Source organism: Musca domestica, unplaced genomic scaffold (assembly GCF_030504385.1).
Source record: "Musca domestica strain aabys unplaced genomic scaffold, Musca_domestica.polishedcontigs.V.1.1 4, whole genome shotgun sequence".
NCBI classification, from domain to species: domain Eukaryota; kingdom Metazoa; phylum Arthropoda; class Insecta; order Diptera; family Muscidae; genus Musca; species Musca domestica.
This window is the reverse complement of record NW_026712328.1, coordinates 1985380-2003594: the sequence shown is the minus strand read 5'-3', so window position 1 is coordinate 2003594 and position 18215 is coordinate 1985380. Positions and strand designations below refer to the sequence as shown.

General features: G+C 34.4%; 1 protein-coding gene across 4 annotated transcripts in view; it reads right to left on the bottom strand.

The window, feature by feature from the left end:
- LOC101899591 (tyrosine kinase receptor Cad96Ca) overlaps positions 1 to 18215 on the bottom strand; it is a 569779-nt gene that overhangs the window by 208687 nt on the left and 342877 nt on the right. For all 4 annotated transcript variants that reach the window (XM_059126617.1, XM_059126620.1, XM_059126619.1 and 1 more), the window contains one exon: positions 3220 to 3308. In XM_059126617.1, coding sequence (XP_058982600.1) covers positions 3220 to 3308 — 89 coding nt within the window. The remainder of the gene's footprint in view (positions 1 to 3219; positions 3309 to 18215) is intronic.

The window sequence follows — 18215 nt, the reverse complement described above, 5'->3', positions numbered from 1 at the left end:
AATTAAAAAAAAAATTCACTATAAATTTAAACTTAACCACAATTACAATTGTTACTTTATTTGACCGCTGTTTGATATAGAAAAAGGAAAGATGAAACGTGGTTTTAAGTTCAATGTGACATTTAAGTTACAATTCCTATGACACATATGATCACTTATTGAAATGCAACCATGGTGGAACCTAATTCAAAACTAGGGACCTCAAAGTTGATGAAGTCGATATTCGACTTTGTATTTAAATGTACTCTGTAAGTTACAAATGACATACAATACGTTCGTATATCAATTTGGTAATTTGTAATAATTATTACAAATGTTCCAATTTTGTTAGTTGTATTTTTTATAGGTGGATAAAGAAAGTGTTTATGCAATATTCTGTAAGTAGAAATAAACACCAAGAATAAATTCAGAGAAGTCGTATAATTTAATATTAATTTTATATGAAATTTTTAGAGTGAAAGTTTCATCAAGACTTTGTTTAGACCACGATGCAATTAATAAGGAGAGTCAAAAGCTACAACAGCATGATTATTTTGATTGGAATTGCATCAAACTGTCAAGATTTCTGTTTACGCTTTTGTAAATTTACAATCGATTTATCAAGTTGTCATTTTTTTATCTAATTTATATCAAATATTTATAAGATACCAAAAGAATAACTAAACTTGTCAACCAAAACAGAACACATTGAGAGGTATCATCATTGTTAAATTTATATAAAAATATACTATAACGTAAATTATAAAATTTAAATGAGATGCTTTATTAAACCATGTTAAAATCTTATGGCGTATCGTAAATTATACGCTTGAGTTCTTTGACCGACCGTCGTATATCAAAACAGAAGCGCCTTTTTATTTGGGTTGTAGACATATGTTTACAGACAGACATATGTTTACATTTTATTTGAGAATTTTTTGGTGAAGAACAAATTAAAAAAAAAAAAAAACATGAATATCGGCAATATCAGTGGTTATCACAGAGTGCACAATATTTACAAAAGAATACAACCGCTTCACTTGTTGCAACTGCAACTAATGTAAATTAACCTAATCGCAGCCACTCAATTATTCTTATCTATTCTAATATTGAATGGAGGACACTGCAGGGCTGCTTTTCATTTCATTCAAGTGTTCTTGTGCACCACTGAGCACATCGATATCTGTGTGTGTGGGTCATAACCATTATTATCTCACACATTAACGTATGCGTCAGTCACATGTCATATTTTATGGCGGCTGCGAAAAATGTAATTTTAGAACCTTTAGTGTTTATTGCTAGATTTTCCCAGCTCTTAACCGCACTCAAAAGTATGTAAAAGGTATTTTGTACATAAGGTGTCATCGTTTTATAAAAGTTAGGGACCACATAAGAGAAAAAATCTTTGTCGATTAAATTATGTCCGTGAGCCTCTCCGTTCACAATTTGCAATTAAGATAGAGATTGCCAAATTTAACATGCATCTTCCAAACTTTGCGCAGGCGTTTATATTATTTTTAGGATGATTGATGTCACAAAAGGTATATATTTGTTCTCATTTAAATAGCGACTGTTCTCCAAATGATTGGTACTATCATTAAAATAATGAGTGCATTTAAGACGGAAAATGCTATAGATAGCGCATTAAAGTTCGCCACAAAAAAAGGGGCGTGGCAAGGGACATAGTCGCTGCTATCAGCGAAAGTCAGGCATATGCAGCAGCGAGGCTGTATTCCGAGGATGTTAAGGTTATGCTTGAAGTCATGCGGGAGGACCGTAGAGAAGCTGAAACAGAGCGTGGAGTTCGCTGCAAAAATAGCAGAAAACACCATGAAAGACGAATAATCAAGACCCGAAGACATGAGAGGACAGCTCTCATACAATGAGAAGTGGAAACGGAACACGACAGAAGTCAAGAATGAACTGTTTATCAGTGAGATGAACACAAAGAAGAATGGCCATATGCTTCGCTGAAATAATAAGATGCTGAAGGAAGCTCAAGTTGTTATGAAGATGCCTAGTGGAAGTGGTGCATCGAGAATAAAACAGGCTGGAGTGGCAGAAAATTATAAACGCTGGAAATTGAAGTCGGCAGACAAAGGAGGTGGAACCTTCAAGGGAGACCGACTGGAAAAGTGGAAGAGATTCCTGGGTTCAAAACTTAACTTATTTTCTCTTCAAATGTCAGTTGTCTTACATCTATATTACTTTTTTATATGTCATAAAATTTTATTGAACTTGGTTGCTTTACACAATCACATTGCTGTTTTTGAGAATGCCACAATGCCCTTCCGATGTCAACAATTTTGTGCGATATTCTTTCTAGAAACCCTACTTATTTAGTACAGTACTTGCATCTGTCATTCGATTATTGGTGCACACGAAGATAACTTGGTTTTCATGTTTTGAGAAAAAGATTTTAAAACTGTATTTCGTCCACCCCAAAATATTTTTGTAATGCTACATTCAGGGAACTTGATGGACCAGTTTGAAATAGGAATACTCCCATGCAAATTTTCATGTTGAAAATCGGATACGTATTAAATTCCAAAGGATATTTCGCTGTTAGTGACGTTGTTCATGGGAGGATTTTTCATCATAAATCTTACAAATCTACAATTGTGGAAGTGTAGAAAATAGGGGAAATAAAAGACATTGTGAGGCAAAATAATATATAATGGTTGAGAAAAATAATTTCTTTTCTTTTAAAGAAATACATTTTGTATATTATCTACTGTGCAATTCTAAAGATATAAATACAAAAGTGCATGGTGACGATTGCCTTAAAAACTCAAAAACTGCGTAAGTGAAAAGTGAATACGGTGCTAGTATCAAAGTGATGATAATTAAATATTCAAACTCATAAAAACCATAATTATTTATTTATTTATTGTTATTGTGCTGACGTTTTGAAAATTCGAGAATTTATTTATAGTGTCTATGTGCCTCTAGAAATGTATGTGCAGACATGTGTTTCGGTCCTTGACTTATCAAACTTTAACTTTTATGCAATAGTTAAAATTTTACCCAATTTACTCAAAATGTCGAGAATGTTGTGGTTCATACTTACGGGTTGGAGGGACACTAGTTCAGTTATTCTCGAAAAAAAATGTCTTCACTTAAACCCACATTTTTATATGTACCCATCAGAATGTTAACAGTCACACAAACAAAGTGGTAATCATTCTTATAGTTGCGCAATGCTTAGTTAAGTTTTGGAATTATGCAATGTTCACTTACCTCCAATTCTGACAGCAAATCCTTCTTCTCCGCTTCTGTTGCATTTTCTTTTAATGTTTTCACAGCAACTGTTGAAATTCCGCAAACTCCTAATTAATAAAAGGTTTAAATAATTAAAATAATGTATGAAGTCAGTAGTGTGATTCAGTAAAATAAGGTAGTGTCTTAGTCCTCACATTCTATCTCACAAATTTCCGCAGAAATGTCTAAATAGGACAGGTTTTAGAATTGTAATTTTTTGACAACTGTGTCCTAAGTGCCAAAACTATAGAGATAGCCAATAGGACTAGAATATGGAAGAGTTGACGCTTCAGAGAACTTCGGATTTATTTGATGTATAATCGGAGGAATTGACAATCTTATGGTATTATAAATTAAAAAACAAGTAAAGAAGCTGTAAGTTCGGCCGGGAATGATCAAAATTCCGAATATGGGGAGGTACCATTTGGGTTATAAAACGTGGACCTGCACAGACAATTTTCTGTCATAGGCTGTAGTATCCATTACGGACTTCAAATACTAAATTTGAAAAAAAATGTGGTAAATAATGTCGCTAAGATCATCAAACTACCGAATGTCAGGAGGTACCGTTATATAGGGGCTATACGAAGACGGGTCCTGCATGGTCCATTTTCTGTCTTAAGCTGCAGTATCTATTACGAACTTCAAATACCAAATTTGAAGCAATTCCGGTAAATAATGTCGCTAAAATAATCAAAATACTGAATATCGGGTGGTACCGTTATATGGGGGCTATACGAAGGCGTGGACCTGCACAAAACAATTTTCTGTCATAGGATGTAGTATCCATTACGAACTTCAAATGAGAAATTTTAAACAATTCCGGTAAATAATGTCGCTAAAATCATCAAAATACCGAATATCGGGAGGTACCGCTATATGGGGGCTATACGAAGACGTGGACCTACTTGGTTCATTTTCTGCAGTATTTATTACGAAATTCAAATACCAAATTTGAAACAATTCCGGTAAATGATGTCGCTAAAATCATCAAAATACCTAATATCAGGAGGTACCGCTATATGGGGGCTATATGAAGACATGTGTGCTAGGCTATAGTAGGCACAAACAATTTTATGTCATAGGATGAAGTATCCATTACGAACTTCAAATACCAAATTTAAAACAATTCCGGCAAATAATGTCACCAAAATTAACAAACTACCGAATATCGGGAGGTACCGCTATATGGGGGCTATACGAAGACGTAGACCTACATGGCCCATTTCCTGTGTTAGGCTGTAGTATCTATTAGGAACTTCAAAAACGAAATTTGAAAAAAATTCCGGTGAATAATGTCGCTAAAATCAACAAAATACCGAATAAAGGAGGGGGTACCGATATATGGGGGCTATAGGAAGACGTGGACCTGCGCAGACAATTTTTTGTCTTAGGCTGTAGTATCCGTTGCAAACTTCAAATACCAAATTTGAAACAATTCCGGTAAATAAAGTTCGTTATATGGGGGCTATACATGGCCTATTTTTAACCCATTAACGCCGACGGGTGCGAAAACGCACGAAAAATAGAGGTGCTTTTTAGCATGCATAGAAACGGTTTCATATTTGATATCGCTTTTTTGTTTCTTGGTATAGATAGTAGATTGATGGGTCTATTTATTTGATTTTGGCTGTTTTTTCATCAGACGTCACCTACATGATGATAAACGCATCGCCAAGTGCAGGTTTTCCCACGTGCAAAAAATAACCCTATTATACAAAGAAAACATATAGAAAAATAATATATTTTATAGCCCTTTGCTCTATATTTAACTCATAAAATTTTCAAAATTGTACATATAAACGTTTTGGATATGTACGTGTTGTGCGTTTTCGCACCGTCGGCGCTAATGCATCCTTTCGCTTAAAAAATATCTAAGGAGATTATATATATATATATATATATATATATATATATATATATATATATATATATATATATAGAGAGAGTTTCAACCAGTGTCGTATTTGCTAGGATAAATGCAGTTGAATGTGCCAAAATCCAGCCAAGTTGACCTAAAATTACATATTTGGTGCACAATAAATGTGAAATTGTATGAAGATATATATGGGATCTATATGTGCAGACTACGAATGTGAGGGACTTAAAACCCAAATCGGATGAATCATATATATGGGAGATATAACTATATCTATACCGATTTTCACCAAATTAGAAGTACTTGCTTCAGGGTTTCATTCAATCGGATGTGTCGAAATCCATCCATATTGGATACATATTAAACATGTGGCGCACAATAAAATTTAAATCCGACGAAAATATATATGGGAGCATCGAAATCTGAACCGATTGTCAGACATACTTCTAGACTGAACCTGGCTGCGTCTACCTAAATTATTTCGATTCGGACGTATATTACGCATTTGTATTGTATTGTGCACTACTTATGAAATCGGACGACACCTTGTATGGGAGCTATATTCAAATCTGATACGTTAATTACAATTTCCATAGATTTTCAATTGGATGATTCTTTCTCTTTTTATAAGGTAAAATACTTTCTTTGTATATGCTAGGGAACAAAAGGCTCCCACCGACTTATCAAATCATCGAATTCCTCGAATATTATTAAAAATATGCATTTGAACGAAATTTACTCGTGTCCATTACACTTTCCAAAATACTCCATAAACAATAGTCCAACGGATTGGTATCCGGAGATTTTGGTGGCCATTCTGCGCTGGAAATGAATCGAGGAACCGCATTTTGTAAGCATTCATAAGTGGCGAGTGATGATACAGAGTCCTGTTGGAATGTCAAAGTCTGGGGCTAAAATGTCTGAGTGCCCAAGGCTTTAATATACCCTCTAGAATAGTTTCGCGATAATATTCGGCATTTATTCTGATGCCAAGGTCGATTAATACGAGCGGAGGCCGACCTTCGGCTGTAATCGCGGCCCACATCACAACCATGCCCGGCGCTTGAGTTCTGGTGGCCAGCCGAAGGTGCACATTTTCAGCTGACCTCTTTGGCAAGTAAACACGATCGTTTTGTTTGTTTACAAACTGCTGGACAACGAATGTTTTCTCATCGGAGAAAACCAAATTCGGCAGTTCACCACTTTCGGCCAAGCGAAGCAACTCTTTAGCTCTTTTGAGTCTATTTTCTTTCTGTTGCGGTGTAAGTTCTTGCACTTTTTTTAATTTCAATAGCTTTAACTGAGCTCATTTTTCAATACTTGCCGAATGGGATATTGGGATTTATGCAGCTCACGAGCGACTTTTCGGCCGGTGCGACGCGGGTTTCGATCAAGTCGGTTCTTTACTTCTCGAACCATTCCTCAATGTCGGGCTACGCTACCAGTACCACCGTAACAAGCGATGGTACAAGACACAAAAGATTTTCACATTTAAATGCTGGAGTGCTCTAACGATAGCCACTTGTGGTTTTCCAGCCAAATATAAAGAAATCACACCTGAATTTCATCACAAATAACTTTTTCTCTGGAAAATTCTCAACAAAATGCTTTTGGACGCTTGTAAACAATATAATGAGCTGTCACTGGAATAATTTTAACAGCTGTCGGACGAGTGGTTTAGAAATGACAGCAGTCTGAAGTTGGTTCCAGTTTTTTCATCTCATGCTTTATATGTTTTAATAAGTTCGCGTCTTTAAAAAAAGGGGGTATGAGGGAGGTGCAACGGTCATTTCTCATGGTTTATTGCTATTTGCCGTTTTCTAGTATATATGGGACATACAAACGAAAAACATGCATACGAAAAATTGGGTTTAATAGATAGTAGGAATGGTCACACCAGCCTACTTTCAAGTACGGAATGCTGCGACAAAACCCGGGTCAAGAATTTGAGAAAAGAAAAAAGAAAAAGAGAAAAATAGCAATAAATAATTTGGTTCTACATCTATTCTGTCGATTTAAAACCCCTACAAGTCCATTCGCCTGTATCGGGACTAGTACATACAGATTAATCTCCATCAGAGTGAGTGTTCTGTTAGACAAAATAAACTAAACAAGGTGTCTGGTCTGTACAATGCAGTTTTAGCTTCCCATATAAATACAAAACTAACTAGACAAAATTATTAAAATACCCTCCACCATTTGGAAAGAATTTGGAAATTTTCAAAAAAAAAAATTAAATCCGTTAAAACTTCTGTTAAAATCTTAAAAATACCGAATGTAGCCGTTATATAAGGGTCTAACGACGACGTGGACCACACATCCCATTGGAATAACGACATAGTGATAGTCATTAGTGGATGAGGACAAGATACTTAATACTTAGTATCATTAGGTAAAGCTGAAACTTCCAAACTAAAGGGTGTACTGGGGAGAAACCTAGGTTTGGAAGCACACTTACACAGAATAAAACATTTCGGATGCCACGGGCATCTAATCGGAGGAGACTGTGAATTGCAGATGCCGACGGACTCGAGTTGTTGAGTTTGCCCTCCTTGCTTGACCTTTTCTCTCATTGGATTATTTGTTTGAAGTAGTATTCGACACTGCGATCGATTGCGAAAGCTGAAACCTTTACCTTTTAAAGCATGAATCAACAAATCATTCCTTCACCAAATCTGCTAATAGAGCTCACAGGCTTAAGTTCAGGCTTATGTGTAGGGCCATAAGGACATATGGAGACAAATTTTTCCGATGAGGTATTTAACGACTTGGGAGCATAAAGACTAAAACTATAAAATTTCGAATTTAGCTATAATTTAGCTACAACTCGTAACTTCCATTTTCGATTCTTATGAACGTATTGACAAACTTAGTTATAGGAATGACTTCCTCCTATATTTTATATAATTTTTATTTAGACCATTGTACTTAAAGTGCATTGTGAACAGTGGGAAAACTAATATCAAACGAAGTAGCTTGCTAGTATGTCTATATGTGCCATACCGTACCTTCATACGAAAACGTAAATTATCTGCCAGAGAAAATAGGACGTATTTCGACCTCCAAACACCAACTTTGAGAACATTCCAAAAATGTGTCTGAAATCTTCCAAATACCGAATATCTGGATGTACTGGATTTTCAACAAACTTCTGTTTTTGTTTGGAAGCTAGAATGATTTCCCCAGAAGGGTAGACAGACATAAAAATGGACATAAAATCTTATGCTGATGAAGGATGGTGTTCAGTTTATAAAATTGCTATCGGTGACATCAATGTTGATGAATATCAGATGGCGTTAAGTAAAATAATGAGTGAAGATAAATTACACTGTGCAGCAGCCTTTGAGTTTGATACAGGCCTTATTGCGTTTACATATATTTTTTTACCATCCACCATAGTATGGAGGGTACATTAAGTTTGTCATTCCGTTTGTAACACCTCGAAATATATATTTTAGACTCCACAATGTATATATATTTTTGATCGGCATAAAATTCTTTGTCGATTTATGGATTTCCGTCCGTCTGTCCGTTTGTGGAAATCATCCTAGCTTCCGAACGAAATGAAGTAGATTGATACACTTTTACTGAAATGCATATTATATCTGCAGGACTTTTAGTATGGAAAATGGACCATGTACGTCCACGTTTTGGTATAGCCCCCATACAACGGTACCTCCCGATATTCGGTATTTTGATAATTTTAGCAACATTATTCACCAGAATGGTTTCAAATTTGGTATTTGAAGTTCGAAATGGATACTACAGCCTAAGACAGAAAATTGCCTGTGCAGGTCCACGTCTTCGTATTGCCCCCATATAACGGTGCCTCCCGATATTCGGTACTTTGTTGATTTTAACGACATAATTTACCAGAATTGTTTCAAATTTGGTATTTGAATATCGTAATTAATACTACAGCATATGACAGGAGATTGTGTGTGCCGGTCCACGTCTTCGTATATCCCCCATATAACGGTACCTCCCGATATTCGGTATTTTAATGATTTAAGAGACATTATTAACCGGAATTGTTTCAAATTTGGTATTTGAAGTTCGTAATAGATACTACAGCCTATGACATAAAAGTTTCTGTGCATGTCCACATTTTGGTATACATATAATAGTACGGCCCTATAGTCATGATTTTAGCTACAATTTTTTTCAAGTTTCACATTTGAATATTGTAATGGTTTATGACAAAAGTTGCCTATGCAGATCCACGACGTCGTTTAGGTTTTAACGGATTTTATTTTTTTTTGAAAATTGCCAAATTCGTTCCAAATTATTGAGGGTATTCAAAGTTCGGCCTGGCCGAACTTACAGCTTTTAAACTTGTTATTATTTCATTCGGTCTAATTAATTATTATACCTGCGCAAAATATTTTCATTTTAAAGTTTGCATTTTGGCAGATTACAAGACATTTTTAAATAAAATTTTGATACCAACTGTATTTAAAGAACAAAATTGATTTTCGAAATCTCTGAGCCCTATGAATAAAAGAAGCAGCTAAATCAGAATTACGAAATTATACCTCAGAAAATGTAACGCCCTCGGGAGCCTAAAAGAAGAGCAATCTGGAGGAATTATTCTGCAACATATGTCACCAACAACACCAAATTGAGTTGCTAATTGGAGGTAAAAACACTTCCTTTTTACTTTTTTGAGAAAACTTTTTATTCTTTTATTCAATGTAGATTCTGGGCGATCTGTTACACAGTTTAGCTTGAATCAAATCATATATATTTGCTTGTATTGAAGTACGAATTGAAGGTACTTGTATCCGAGCATAAACTTTCTTCCATTCAAGCTTCGTTATAGAGGCAATTTATTTTGTTATACCCTACACCACATAGTGGTAAGGGTATTATGTCTTTGTGCATTTGTTTGTAACAGGCAAAAGGAAACGAGATAGACCCATAGTTCCTTTTGATGTGCAGATCATCACATTCTGAGTCGATTTATGCATGTCCGTCCGTCTGTCCATGTAGTCTTGTGAACAAAATGCAGGTCGCATTTATTATCAGATCCAGATGAAATTTTGCACAGATCTTTTGTTTGGCCCAAGGACGAACCCTATTGAAACTGGAGATAATCTGTAAAAATTTAGATATAGCTCCCATATATATCTTCGTCCGATTTGCCTTTTATTGTGCACCAAACGTGTAATATCAGTCCGAATAGTCCAAATTTGATCGAAATCGGTTCAGATATAGCTATAGCTCCCATATATATTGTTCATCCGATTTGTTATTTTTGTCCTCCGCAGCCGTAATATGCACTCTCTAACAACAATATTTGGGGAAATATATCAAATACAGCTCAGAAATACATTTGCTATATTTTATCGAGATCGGTTCAGATTTGGATATAGCTAACATATATAACTTCGTCCGATATACCTTTGATTGTGGACCAAACGTCTAATATTTGCCCAAATTGGATGACATTTGGCCCATACGACCGAATTGAGCCTAGAAGCTAGTATGCCAAATTTGGTGAAGATCGGTTCAGATATAGCTATAGCTCCCATATATATATTGTTCATCCGATGTATTTATTACCCACAGCCATAATATGCACTCCGCAAAAACGATATTCAGGGAAATATATCAAATACAACTCAAAAATATATTTGCCAAATTTTATCGAAATCGGTTCAGATTTGGATATAGCTCCCATATTGTATATGTGTATATGATTTCAAATTAATTTTGCACCAAATGAGCAATACAAGTCCGAATTTAAAAGATACAAATGCTTCGGCACATTTAGTCCTTTGAACTTTAAATTATAATTATAATCATGGCGTGTATGATTGAATTCTCCCATAAAAATTTTTAATTGTTATGTGGAGCTCTACTAAATTAGCCAAGTGGTGTAGGGTATCATAAAGTCGAATCCGCCCGACTTTAGGACTTTCTTTACTGGTTTTTAAATTAACCATTGCCGATAATTCTCCCTCATACCAGAGGATATCGTTATTGAGAGCTTAGATATCGTTAATTATTTGCGTTTGAAAGTATTTTTCAGTGATGTATTCCGATAAATCAATGACCTCTTCGGTTACTTTTGTCGACGTAATAGTTGGTTGGATATCGATCTCTCCCCGAGCTGAGTCGATGTAGCTATGTGTGTTCGTCTGTTCATCATAAATTGTAATGACGCTACAGGTCGCAATTATGGTCCAATGCTCAAGATATTATGCATGAAGTTAGGCTTAGGGTCAGAACAGAAGCCTATTGTTGGGGGAGATGATCGCAAATTATTAGGGCATTAGAGGGCATAAGTCTTCCATTTTGGATGGTCATCGCGTTATTCTACAGCGAACATTTTGAATATTACATACATATTCCGACTAAAGCACTAGTATTTCAAAGTGCCACATGTGAACTTTACATTGTTGAAGCCCCCTTATGTCCAAATCCATTTTGAAAGATTTTGCTTTAAAATTATGTCATAGAGCATTGAGGCCCTAAGCTTTTTGATCAGGGACATTTGCCAATCCAAAATGGTAGACTTCTTCTCTGTCTCTACCTCTCTTCTCATGTCAAATATACTCTACCCTAATTTCATGCGAGATTATATAGATTATTCACATATTACAAAATATACACTTCAATATTGTATGTCAAATTCGCATGCGATAAAAAATATGAAAAAAAAATAAAAAAAAATATCACAAATAATTATGTTAAGATGGCATGCTAAATTGACAAAATCAGTGCAACCATTCTTGAGATATAAACATTCTAGCTAACATTCCTTTTCTTTGTATATACACATTGTATATATTTCCCTATATATATCCGATATATTTACTATCGGCATTTACGGCATTAACGGTCAGAATTGACCTTTTCGTCTATTAGTGATTTCGCTGGGAAGGAAAGCTTCTTCTCAGCCCTAAGCCCCATGCTAACTTCGGCGTCAATTGATCTATAATTGGGACCTGTAGATCAACTGCAAAATCAGTTTTAGGTCCATTTCAACTGCTAAATATTATGCGATCATCTCCGAAAGCAATAGGCTTCTGTTATGACTATAACCCCACCTCCATACAAAATTTCGGGAAGATCGGGCCATAATTGCGACGGACATAAATAGCTAGATCGACTAAGCCCGGCGAGATAGGAAGATCCATATATATTTTCCTATGTGGGAAACCAATATTTCGAGGTATTACATACTCTTTGGCCCAATCAAACTTATAATACCCCCATCACATAGTGTTGTAGGGTATAAATATTGCCAGTATATCTTTGCTTCTCTATAAACAAGGAGAAATATTTTGCTAGTATCAGTTTTAAAACATCTGTTTTCAAACAAATTTAATTGGTTATAACTTTTAAATTCGTATGCAAATTCTGTCAGATTTAAAATTTAATGAAAAAGATAAATGCATACAGAGTTATATAGTTAAATAAATTAATTATATAGTTAATAAAAAATAATAAAGCTCCAATAATGCTAATGATGTACTCATAACAAGTAAAAAGTAGCTAAGCTCGGAACTTTTAATACACCTCTACCTTTAGGAGGACAATATGCCGCTTTAACATTAAAAACTCCAATCATATGCCAGAGAAGGTGGTACCTATTATAAACTTCAAATAACAACATTGAGATAATTCTGTTAAAAAATAGCTTACATCAAAATACCGACTATTGGGAGGTACCGTCATATGGGGACTATACAAATTAGTTGACCTGAATCGTACGTTTTTTAAATAAAAAGAACAGACCTACCGATAACTTCAATTGTCAAGTTTCGCCTAATTTGGTTGGAAATTGTGGCAGAAACCTTCAAAACACAGAAAATCAGGAGGTACGTTATATGGGGCTACATCAATTAGTGGACTTACCCAGAACCCCTACTGTCAAATTTCAGCTTATTTGGTTGGAAATTGTGGCAGAAACCATCAAAATACCGCAAATCGTGGGCCAATATAACCCATTTTCAATACTAATCAGACTACATATTATATAATACATTGTGCTTTATATTAAATAATGTGTACTCTATCGTTATTTGAACAGACGGACATCGTAAAATCTACTTATAATTTTATTCTTATAAGGAAGAAATATACTTTTTGGGGTTTCCTACGAATATTTCGAGGCATTGTAAATCAAATGACAAAATCGATTGTTCGAATAAAACTAACTCTTCTACCAGAAAACAGAAAATTCACAACAATTTATTTATCATCGGGTAATGTTTTCGAATCCGGTGCTTTCCTGTGAAGACAACAAGGACTCTTTCCAAGAACTCTTGTAGCAACACAACTACTTTTTCCTCAGGAAAAGGCCTGCGTTTACAATTCGGTCTTATGCGTTGTCGCATACAATAATGTGTGAGATAATATAGGTTATGACCCATACACACAGATATCGACGTGCTTAGTAGATATGCAGTGGAATGAACAGTTTAGTTATGTCCAATTCTTGTTTTGCCTTTTCAGCATTAGTGCTGATCTTATTTTTTATTCTGCTGGAAAACACTTGATTTTAGGAAAAATATTTTTAAAACAATCCCCCCGATTGATCTTTAAGAAGTGTCCCTCATGGGATTTCCAACATGCTATTCCATGTGCGTCGCACAGTGGGACTCGATGATAACTTTTGAAAAATTAGGAAAGTCAATTTTTCTTTAATTTTTCACAATAGATTTGGCCAAGTAATAGCGTTTTAGAAAGCTCTTGGAACGACCTTTCTTGTAGTGCCATGCATATGCGTGCACTATTTTTTATTGTAGCGCAGTGGGCCATTTTATATTTACCTCTGGAAAACCCTGGATTTTAGGAAAAATATTTAAAAAAAATCCGTCCGATTAATATTCTGTATCAATATCTTGGAAGTACACCTCATTGTCTTTCCAACGTGCTATTCCATGTGCTTGCACTATTTTTAGTTTTCGCACAGTGGGACTCGATGATAACTTTTGAAAAATCAGAAAAGTCAATTTTTCTCTAATTTTTCACAATAGATTTGGCCAAGTAATAGCGTTTTAGAAAGCTCTTGTACGACCTTTCCTGCAGCACCATTCATACGACCTTTTCTGCAGTACCATTCATATTTTTGTTGCTGCACAGTGGACCATGTTATGTTTCCCTCTGGGAAACACTTGATTTTAGGAAAAATATTTTTTTTTTAAATAATCTCTCAGCTTAATCTTTTAGGAGTGTCTATATCTTGAAAGTACACATCATGGGCTTTCCAACGTGCTATTCCATGTGCTTGCACTATTTTTAATTTTCGCACAGTGGGACTCGATGATAACTCAGTCAGTTTTTCTCTAATTTCCCACGATTGATTTGGCGAAGTAATAGCGTTTCAGAAAGCTCTTGGAAAGACTATTCCTACAGTATCATTCATATGCGTGCAATATTTTTTATTGCTGCACAGTGGGCCATTTTATGTTTCCCTCTGGAAAACAATTGATTTTAGGAAAAATATTAAAAAAAAAATCTGTCCGCTTATCTTTTAGAAGTGTCTACATCTTGAAATTACATCTCATGGGCTTTCCAACGGGCTATTTCATGTGCTTGCACTATTTTTAATTTTCGCACAGTGGGACTCGATGATAACTTTTGAAAAATTAGGAAAGTAATTTTTTCTCTGATTTTCCACGATCGATTTAGTAATAGCGTTTTAGAAAGCTCTTGGAACGACGTTTCCTGCAGTATCATTCATATGCGTGCACTATCTTTTTTTTGCCGCACAGTGGGCCATTTTAGGTTTCTCTCTAGAAAAAACCTTAAATTTAGGAAAAATATTTTTTAAAAAAAATCTGTCCGCTTAATCTTTTAGGAGTGTCTATATCTTGAAAGTACATCTCATGGGTTTTCCAACGTGCTATTCCATGTACTTGCACTGTTTTTAGTTTTCGCACTGTGGGACTCGAACAACTTCTGAAAAATCAGAAAAGCCAATTTTTCTCTATTTTTCCACTATTTTGGCAAAGCAATAGCGTTTTAGAAAGCTCTTGGAACGACCTTTCCTGCAGTACCATTTATATGCGTGAGTTACGTTGGCCATCTGACACACGCCAACTTAAACATGCTGATAAGGCATGTTCCCACGAACATTCAACGGCAACAAGTTAGTTACATTGACCTCCTCACACACGCCAACATAAACATGCTCATCAGGCATGTTCCAACCAACATTCAACGGCAACAAGTTCACACGGTTCAGACGACTTATGTCTTCAGTCTAAGTCTTCATATTACAATAATAAAACTAGATATAAGTAATAATATTAAAGAATTGTATTAATCATAATTCAGACATTGAATAAATAAGTTGTAAATGGACAATTGTCCAAGAAAATAATTTTTTTGTTAATTGTTAACATAGTTAACGACTTATCTGGCGCAGTAGGTAGTTCTGTTGATGATCGGTATAGGGAGAACAAGTGAATATCCTTAAAGGATATAATAAAAAGTGAAAAAGAGACTATTCCATACAAGGTGAAAAAAGTGACTTTAGGAATGTGTTAAATATAAAGTACTGAATATAAAGAAGAACCAAAAGATTTCAAAAATAATAGTGAAGAAAAAAAATATTGTCCCACCAAAGAAAGTTAAAAAAACCTATACCAGTCGGTGCGTCTCAATATCTATGAACGAATATCATAGGTAGATAGGTAGATTATTTCACTAATAATAGATTTCACTAATAATAAAGAAGATAACATATCTATGACGGAATATCATAGATTGTCTTGAGTAAAACCTAATAAAATAACAGACAAAATAAATAAATAAGAAGGAAATATTCAAAGGGAATGCAATAAATATAAATAAGAATATATACAAAGAATAAAAAGTATAATATAAATATAATATATATATATATATATATTATATATATATATATATATATATATATATATATATATATATATATATATATATATATATATATATATATATATATATATATATATATATATATATATATATATATATATATATATATATATATATATATATATATATATATATATATACCGGATGCAATCAAGGACCTTTCACGGTTAAGGGCTATAAGAAATAAGATAGAAGGGGAGGTAATTTTAATACAAACTCTAAAATGAGTAAATTCACATATTATGGACGTTGACTCAGGGCACAGTAATTTTAAAACCGCAATGACCCGTTACAAAAATAAAACATTCCGTTCCCAACAACACGGCAGGGAAATGTATAACGTTAATCACGAAGATGACGACAATTCAGGAACGTATGAAGATTATGAAGAGGTTGATAACATCGACGACTTCGAAAATTTTCCTATTTTAGCCTCCCAAAATCCACAGGCTACATACAAATTGATAAACATGGTAATACCTTACCCTACATTAATATCACTTCTTAATTGATACAGGAGCCTTTGCATCCTTCATAAATCCAGAGTATACACGACAAACAAAATTAATTGATTGCAAGTCAATTACTATAACTACTGTACTTAATCAGTACAAAATAACAAGAAAGGCAATTTTGCCGATATTCAAAGAATTTAATGAAAATGGAAATCTAACATTTTTAGTGTTTTGATTCCACAATTATTTTGATGGGTTACTCGGCATCGATATATTAATGCAATTAAAAGTTAAATTGGACTTTACCTCAGAGAAAACAATAATTCCCGCTCTCACTAAACTAATGGTTAAACTCCCCGTAGACATACAGAACGGCGACATCTACATAAACTCGACAATGATAGCCACTAATTTATGCATCTCCGAAGGATTATATACTTCAAAAGATTGGCTCAGCGAAATAGAAGTCCAGAACATGTCCAACAAATAAAAATTAATTTTCATAAATCAACCTATAAAAGTGCAACGTTATTTTACTTCCAATTTTGTCGAAATTAATAATTGGAATTTGGGAAACCCATTTGCTTCAACTCTTAATAATATAACAGACTTTATCCGCACAAATCACTTAAACTCGGAGGAAAAGAATAAAATTATGAAATTGTGTACAAAATATAATGACATTTTTTTAAGGAAGGACAAAAATTATCCTTTACTAACAACATAAAAAATAGTATCACAACCAGTGATAATGTACCAGTCTATATTAAATCATATAGGTATCCATATGATCACAAGGAAGAGGTTAAGAAACAGATACAAAGTATGTTGGAACAGGGAATTATTAGACAAAGTTATTCGCATTGGAGCTCCCCAGTTTGGGTAGTCCCTAAAAAGAAGGATTTAAGCGGGAATATTACTGAAATTCTTGATAAACTGGAAGGTGTATATATTTTTCAACTCTAGACCTTGCTAGTGGGTTCCATCAAATTCAGATGGACCCAAAGAACATGCCAAACACAGCCTTTACTGAAATGGGCCATTATGAATACCTTAGGATGCCCTTTGGTATCAAAAACGCTCCTTCAACATTTCAGAGGGTAATAGACAATGTACTGAAAGACCTAGTAGGTAAAAACTGCCTCGTTTACTTAGATGATATTATTGTTTACTCAACATCTCTACAAGAACATATTAATAATTTAAATGACATTTTTGTAAGATTGCGTATAGCAAACTTGAAGGTAAATTTGGACAAATCAGAACTTTTGACAAAGGAACTAGCATTTTTAGGACACATAGTTTCTTCGGAAGGAATTAAGACAAATCCGGATAAAATAGAAGCAATTAAACGATTTCCTATTCCCAAAACCACAAGAGATATAAAAGCGTTTTAGGATTATTGCGATACTACAGGAAATTTATTAAAGACTTTGCGAAATTAGTAAAGCCTCTTACTGTTTGTCTAAAAAAGGGACGATGCGTAGACAAAACGTAGACAATTCTGACAAATGACACAATTCTCCAATATCCTAATTTTTCCAAACCATTTATTTTAACAATTGACGCTAGTAATGTAGCCTTAGGCGCAGTTCTGTCCCAAGGACCCATAGGTAGTGATAAACCTATATGTTTTGTTTGTACCTTATCGGAAACAGAATGAAATTATTCCACAATTGAAAAAGAGTTATTAGCGATTATTTGTGCTACTAAATACTTTAGACCCTATTTGTTTGGTCGAAAGTTCCAAATCGTCACAGATC